At 38.1% G+C, this 8,422-nt stretch overlaps 1 protein-coding gene across 1 annotated transcript; it reads right to left on the bottom strand.

The window, feature by feature from the left end:
• Positions 1-4,173: 4,173 nt before the first annotated feature.
• slc25a47a (solute carrier family 25 member 47a) lies at positions 4,174-7,518 on the bottom strand. The gene is made up of 6 exons (XM_008313134.3): positions 7,184-7,518; positions 6,650-6,693; positions 6,500-6,571; positions 6,206-6,385; positions 5,380-5,644; positions 4,174-5,247 (listed from the first exon to the last, which is right to left on the bottom strand). The coding sequence occupies exons 1-6, from the start codon at positions 7,218-7,220 to the stop codon at positions 4,943-4,945; spliced, it is 903 nt and encodes a 300-aa protein (XP_008311356.1). The 5' UTR covers positions 7,221-7,518; the 3' UTR covers positions 4,174-4,942.
• Between the last annotated feature and the right edge of the window lie 904 nt (positions 7,519-8,422).

Raw genomic sequence — 8,422 nt, 5'->3', positions numbered from 1 at the left:
GAGGTAATAATTCAATGAGATGTTTGTATCTACGTGCAACAGCCTTTTTGATATAAAACCTGGGCCATTCCTTAGACCGACGTTCATTTGTTCTTTAGGGAAACTGTCTTTCCAAAAAAATAACATTATTAAAAATGTGTGTTTTATTCAACACCCAGTTTGGGTATGCTGGGTTTCTCTCTGCTTCGTTGTAAGTCTGCACAAACGCCGTCAGAATCACGACTGCTCTGCATTTTTGTGTGTGTGTGTGTGTGTTTGTGACCTGGTATGAACCCCAGAACATCGGGCTGCCAGAGTCAGCCGGCTATCAGAGATGCCAGCATCAAGGCTTCTTGGAGACTGGCTCTCAGCGCTGTGTGACGCCTCTTTCCATTCACCTCTGCTACTCTTTTACTTCGTTTCTGTTTCCTTCCGCTGTTGTTTTGTTCTTTTGCCTGTCTCTGCTCGTTGCCCTGTTTCTCCTCTCAGACTTTCTAGGTTCTTTAGACGCATGCTCACCATCCTCCCTCATAAACCCCTTCTCATTCTCACTCTCGTTCTTCGTTTCCACATGCACACTGCAGACCTTGGTTCATTTCAGGTCACTATCCCTTGAATCTAGCCAGAGCGTAAGCTGCTGCTTCGATGCAGCTGTCCCTTTAGTGTTACTGATAAACAAACGTCGACTTTGAAAATGTTTGGGTTAGATAAAACCGCCACTGATTGCATGTTTCTTTCCTTTGACAACTAAACAAATCTTTTGTTAAAACATCTACTTGTTAGATGTGGACTTTGCACATTTTATGCCTTGCATTAATGTGGAGTGATGTTTCTGACCTGTGTGAACATAATCAGGAGCAGCGAAATCAGTTTTAAGACTGACTTTTCTACCTGTTTACTGCACTGTATAAGTTAATGGTCAAAGAGTGCTTTTCACCCTAAGTTTACCCTAGGCTATCACTGTTTGAGAGTTTCAAGTTTGTGTGACATTTGAAAAAAAACAACAAAACCCTGTAGCGGACATTTTCCTGCACAAAACTGGCCCACGGCCAATGTTCCACATACAGAAATACATTTTTGTCTACATTATGAGCGGAGGTACTGTGCTGTTCTTATCTGTTCTTTCTCGGACACCCTGGAAACACGAAAAGGTCACTGGGGACGTCGGGGATAGAGGGAAGGGTCACACCGCTGTTACAGATGTTTTCTTTCTGACCTCTACAATTAAGGAAGCTGTGGAGAAAATGAAGAATTTCTGGTCAATTTATGTGTCATCACTACTGCTCATTATGGCTGAGCTCGACCTCATCGGATGTACCGCTGCCCAGAAAACCAAAAATAGTTCCCATGTTAATTTTTTGGCTGAGCTGATTTCCAAACCAAGCTAAGCAATGAAGTTATTAAGGCTGGGAAATGTTTAAGTTTGAATTAAAAAAAACAACAACCCTATTTTTAGGTGCAGTTCTAGAAAATGAATTAAATCCAGGAAAGCCAGTTTAACAGGAATGAAACTCCAGGTGACAGGATTCTGAACCTGAGTTTGCATGAATTTGTGTCTAACCTAAAGTTGTTCACACAGATGAAATATGGAAAGGAAAACAGGAAAACCTGTGGTGATTAACAAACAATTCTAAGTCAGTTAGTCTAAGTTTTAAATACTGAGAAACTTAACACCTACAACTTTCTACCAGTGGTGAAGAATCATTACAAGACAGCATTTTGTTAAGTTATATGTGATGACTTACAATTTTGGGAGTTCTCTCTCTGGCTAAACAAACATGTTGAAAGAAACTGAACACTTGATGACGTACAATATAACCACAGTAGCAAATAGCATGACATACACAATCACACATCACCAAAACTGAGCTGTAGAGATAAACATGTATAAATACATTTCATAATATTTAGTGGCAGAGGGTCCATAGTGTGTGTTGTGTTTTACTGTACTCGTTGTCTGGATGAGGGCTGACGTGTTTATGTTAAAGCTGTCCATCACTCTGTACACGGTGTTTGTTCATCACTCTGTGTGTACAGAGGGATGAACATGACATCTATAAATCTGTCATGATTGTGTTTTCCCAGTGATGTCAGGCATCTGCTTTCACTGGCCTCTTGTTGCCTGTGCTTTTTTTCATTTACTTATTTTACCAAAACCATTGATGTTAATATATATCCAAAATAATCATTTCAGTACATTTGTACAGCGTTTAATCACAGGTATGCAAGTACAATAGCGCCCTCACTCTTTCACTTCCACCATCACCACGATCTACTATAAAAAAAATAGCAGGATAAATGTTTTATTTCCCCTGATCACATCACTAAGATCTATTTCAAGGAGCTAATTATGATGGTCTTTCTTTCTATATCATTGAACAGAAAAATATTTTTTGTTTTGTGCTGGCTTTTTTAAAATTATTATTATTATTTGTAAACTAGTTGTTTCAACGCATTTGACACCAGTTGTACCTCTGATATATTGCTTTTCACGTGATCATCACCTCTTCTTTACATATTTGCTGTTACAATTCATTTCCATCTTCCATTTCCCCCGACCGATGCCATTTAAGGTTGCAGGCCCAGGCCGCTGGAGCTGCAGATTTACCCAGCAGCACACGTCACCAACCGAGGAGAGCTGAGCTCCCAAAATAGCCCAAACAGCAATTGGTGAATGGGGCCCCAAGTGGTAGTTACCAAGGACTGATTCTGACATGTGATTGCTTGTCATTTGATTAATCACACATGCAAACTCTGCTCAACAGTTTATCTGAGGATTCAGTGACTGGTAGTGTAGTTAGACTCTCATTTTCCTGCTCAAAAATTACAATTTTATGCTTCCATAGTAAAGTTATGTCACATAATTGTATTAAAATAACATTCAGTGAATTTCTGGCACTGATTATAATCTGTTGAATTAATGAAATTCTCTAAAAATATGTAATAATAATAATAATAATAATAATAATAATAATAATAATAATAATAATAATAATAATTTCAGGAAACCAATTGTTCGGCAGTCTTCCTGCAACTATTAAATTACTGTATCTATGGACACTTGCATAACTGTAGTTCCATAAGTAGGAGGGGTTGGGGGGTGCAGGGTTTAATTAAAAGAAGCTAACAAAGGCAACATTCAGGGTTTTTATGTTTCACAGTACAGACTGCAATTCCTAGAATTTCAGTATCCCATTGTGGAAATGCTGGTTTGTGAAGGCCAACCACGACTGGGAACTGCAATAAACCTGCAGACTCAACAACCCCTGAAATGCTTCCTTCAGAGCCAAGCCCTCATAGAATGTTGCATATCAACTCAACACTGCATCCATTTTTTTGGTTGGGCCATTCACATGTCTTCAATCTTATTTTAAATAAGCTCTACAGGTTAGCAACAACATGGTGTTTTTTTTCTTTTTTTTCTTTGGAGCTGGTAGAACGAACACAGAAGTGGATGAAGTCTAATCTGACACATATGTTAATCCCCTGAGGGATTATTCTGCTCATTCCCCACAGCAATTAAATCATTTCAGTTGATTTCTTTCTAATGGGCCTTTATCAGATCCATGGTGGGAAAAAACTTGAGCCAATTACACATGTAACAAACTAATGACCAGAAATATTAATTCCACACGTACACCATCTCATGGTGTTCATAACAGTCAGATTACACCGCCAGACCCCGAGAGAAAGACTGAATTACAGCAGGGCTCATGGTGATGATGCCAGTTGGAGCAGTAACGGCGCAGACAGTCAGTTCCAAAAATCTTCCTGGTTTTTCAAGGAACTGCAGGAAACAATGTACCCCAAGGGGGGCATAGAGTATGTGAAAATGTTTCCTCTCCTTTTAATGTTTCAAAAACCACATCCAACTAAATACCAAATCTCTTTTTCTACCCTACATTTAAGCGGCTTTAAAAACCAGATACTGACATTTAGTTCACATCAGTTGTAATGTTCAACCTTCACTAAAATGTTGAAATTCAAAGGAAGATTTCCTTCATTTTACTTAAGTAAAAATATCAGTCTATAAATCTTATGGTTACTTTTTTAAACCGGTGTTGAGGTGGCTCCATGTGTAGTGCAAAAAGGACAAGTGGATATACAGTACATATCTAGGTGTTTTTATCTAAACACAGCAAAATTAAATAATAAATAGAACAAAATAGAACATGTCAACACATGACATTCTGAAAAGTATATCTTTTAGTGTTTTCATACCAAAAATACAGAATTCTTGAGCATAATCCATTGAGAAATTAAGGTAATTAAAGCATGTAGACACTTTTCAGGCGTCTCTTTTAGACAATTCAGAATCATAGCAGATACACTGTGAATTATTTTTTATTACCCCACAATATGTAGTATATAGTTATATTTATTTGCAGGCTGCCTCCTGCTTTTGTTCTTGTTCTTTTGCAAACGGTTTAAACTGTGTGCAGGAACAGATCCACCATACCAAAAAAATACAAATATATGTTGATGTTTTAAAACTTAATACCAAAAATATATGAGGTAACACTAAAAAAAGGAACAAAAACAAACAAATACGTGACAGTGATTACAGTCCTTTCTGTAAAACGTGTTCATGTTGTAGTCCAATTTCTACAGTAATATCCGCAGGACAAGGTTCCATGTAAATATATTAACCATTGTTTATATATTATAATTATTAACTACAGTTAATAATAACTGGTAAAACTGTTTATCTGAATAAACAACTGCAGATGATAATAATAAAAAACAACAACATTTAGTTAATAGTATTGTGCGTGCTTTAGATAACTTAACATTATACATTCAAGTATTTCGAAATAACGCCAGTATAGTCAAGAGATAAAAATGTCCATGGGGCCATCTAGTGGTTGAATACCGACCGAACACCTAGTCCTTGTGAGTTTGCCCTGAGATTTTGAAGTTTCATCAAGTCAAGCTTTCCAACACGATTACATAGTAAAAATACTTAGGTTTTAAAAGGACCAGTGCCGTCTGCTGCAGACCTGAGGACACTGGTGAAAACCTCATAAGTCGATAATACCACCATGTTTGTGGGAAATGCTCGCAGACAGTTGATGCCTAAGCTCCTGAAGAAAACGCCAGCACCCTCCGCCCGCAGTGTGTCAGCAACACAGTGGAAAAAACCTTTGTAACGTTTGGTTTCCTGCACTCCGTCCATCTGCAGCCGAGCTTTGATGACATCCATGGGTGTTCCCACGGTCCAACCTGCCATTCCTGCAGTTCCACCGGCCAGCATGATGACACTCCAGTCTGGATGTGAAGAAAACATGTCAATGAGATTTTAAATACATTTTTAAATAATAATATATGTACATATTTGCCCACAGGATATTTCAAAAAGCATTCCTAAAAATGCACCAAAGTGCTGTCAACATTACTCGCCTGGTCTTTTCTTACCACTTTCTGTAAACCATTCACAGATAGTGGTGTAGGTCAAAAAGTAAGTGGCATATGAAGGTCCGTCCCTTAGCATCAGTGGTAACGCTCCTTTGTAGAGTCCCTGGAAACCCTCTTCTTTTATTATCTGCAGTAGACAGTGAACTGGACCGTGGTACCTGGTTTTGTGCATGTTAGCTCCTTTTCTCCTGGCTTCTGTCTGACACTGTAGTCGCACCTTCACCATATCACCGGGGGCCATGACTGAAGTCTGTCGGGGGCAGAGAAGGGGACTCATATCTCAAAACCTGGGTAAATAAATGTACAGATTTCTGCAAGGTAATGCCCATCAGTGATGCAACGATTCAGATAATAAGCATCAACATAAAAATAAAAACAGCCTCTAACTTACACACAGCATTTTAACAAATATTAATAAAATCATTTAGGTTTGGAGACAAGTGACTACTCAATGGATATAAAAAAAAATAAAACACAGGCCTGATATCCATGCAGACTTGCTGTACACTTCTCAAAGCATTGTAAAAATAATGGAAATGTGACAATTTGAAAAAAGGAAAACACTAATTTGTGTAAATTTTCGAAATAAAATACTCTTTACAATCCATATCTATACAAGCAAACACATACCACCTACCCTCTACTATGTTGAGTTTTAACAGCACCATTACAAAATTTAAATTACTTTACTGCCACCTGCTGGTTAATTTTTTTTAGTTAAGAATTACATTTTCATATGTTCATAAGTTAGCAACACAGAAAAAAATGAAGTTTGTAAGATGCATGAAAAAAGCATGATATGTTCCTCTACCTGAGCTATACCAGCAGCCAAGCCTGAAATGAAGATTTCCAGTTTGGTGTTTGGACCACAGTTCGCTCGTTGTACCTGACTGAGACACAGCAGACAGTTTCTGTATGTCCCAAAAACCACTGAGGACGTCAAGGACATAGTGGTTATAGGTAAGGACATGCCCTTGAAGAAGCCATGAGCCTTGGGACACAAAGAATTTGAAAATAAATAAATAAATTTAAAAAAAATCTAAATATTGCATGATTAATACAAATGCTTGCTCAATTAAAACCTGAATTCAACAATTTGACTTACTCCTTCTTTTAAAAATGTCGAAGTAACACACTGCCATATTCCAGTGTACTGTTTCTGGGTTTGGATGCGGACCTTTAAAGATAATGAAGATGTAAACAACCATCATGTCACCTCTTTACACAACACCTTGTTGACAGAGTAAAATATTACCTTTACGGTGTCTAAAGGGTAGCCCACCACAACGCCACAACACCCTGTGTTTTTAGTCAAAAGGAAGAATAAAAAAAAAAAACAGGTTAGTTAGATTTTTTTAAACAGTTTACTGTTTACAAAAAACAACAAATTATCCCATAGAAGCAGAATTGATTCACATGGTAATCATTTTAAGTGCTATATATTTTATTTAGTAAATGTATCATTCCGACTACAATCTTTGCAGATTCCTATTATTGCTGACTTAGTTCTATCTTTGTCCATACCGTGTTTATGTGTTTGTCTGGACGCAAAGCGAAGCAATGGAACTACAATTCTTAGAGCTCTCCATATAGCCATAGGGTAGCCGTATGAGTAGACGTTAGATATTTTTTAATGTACCATAAGCTCTGAACTAATGTTCACACATGCAAAATCATATAAAGAGTGTCGTCGTTACAACTACCACTAAAGCAGCACATACTGTAAGCTACACACAGTAGCCATGAGCCATTTTAGCAAATGCACACACGGTTGTTAGTATGTGTTTACCTGCAAATGATCCAGACACAAAATCGATGAAATACATCTTGTCAGGATGTGTCAGGCCAGCAACAACTAAACAGATTTGAAGTCATCCTTGTGCGCAGTATGCATATTACACTGATATAACCTTCAGAGTGCTACGTAACGTATCACGCGTTGGCGTCGTAAAGCTCACTCTAAACACGTTTCCGATTTTAAACGAAAATGGCCGAATATGCGACAAAGCATTTTACGGCTTCCCATGGATGTGTATCATAGATGCGCCCCGTCATGATACAACACGGGACAAGTCTCTCTCTCTCACGCGCGGACGCACGCGCGCACTAAATATAACAATAAGGGAAATAAATTATAACACAGAGAATACTTTACTTGCAAAACCGTTGGGAACGGTTGGAAAGCAGTGTTGATGAGATAATTGTCACACATGTCACAAGTTTCATACCGAGCCAATACCTTTTACCTTATCTATTATAGTGAGAGTGAGTTTGACTTGAGTCATTAAAGTGGAAAAATACTGGAAGTGAGTCATGTATGCCTGGAAAAGATAACTTGGTCACATGGCTGGTTAGTCAAGATGTGATGCTGTGATGTCGCATACATGTAAAACTAATTATTTATTTTATTTCACGGGCGACTTCATTGAACTTTTTCAAATGCGTTTTCTTTCAGCCCTGGGTTATTTTTATGGCTTATGAGTCATTTTGATGTACGGTCTGATGTACGGACTGAACTGCTTAACAATAATAATGATTTTTTTTAAAAAACAATACAAAATGCTCATACATGTGAGCACGAGGTTTAGTAGGCCGTCCATTTAAAAGCAAAACATCACACGACAGTTGTGACGTAGATTGACATTGGGAGCCCTTGTCACCAGGCAGCCAATGAATGATGAGTATTATGCGGCGTGTCGCCCGTGGATCCTCCCCTTGATTGGCTGGAAACCTTATCTTACGCCGGGGTGTTGTGAGGCTTTTGGTTTCTACATCATGTGGTTACCATGCTCATGGAAGAGCGCTTTACAAACAACAGCAACGGCAAGACCGTACTGGCCATCTGTCCTCTTGCAATGCATCTCCTCAAGAACGTTTCTGCAAATGTGGAGAAAGTTTTATAATGTAGGATTTGTAGTGACTAGTATTTTTCTCCACACCTGGATACACATGGGCAGATGTATGTATAATTTAGATATCACCAACAGACAATGGAATATATGATTGATATAATATCAAAATCAAACAG

The sequence above is a fragment of the Cynoglossus semilaevis genome, chromosome 7 (genome assembly GCF_000523025.1).
Source record: "Cynoglossus semilaevis isolate Cse_v1.0 chromosome 7, Cse_v1.0, whole genome shotgun sequence".
NCBI lineage: Eukaryota > Metazoa > Chordata > Actinopteri > Pleuronectiformes > Cynoglossidae > Cynoglossus > Cynoglossus semilaevis.
Note: the sequence above shows the minus strand (reverse complement) of the source record. Positions and strands in the feature narration are given on the sequence as shown.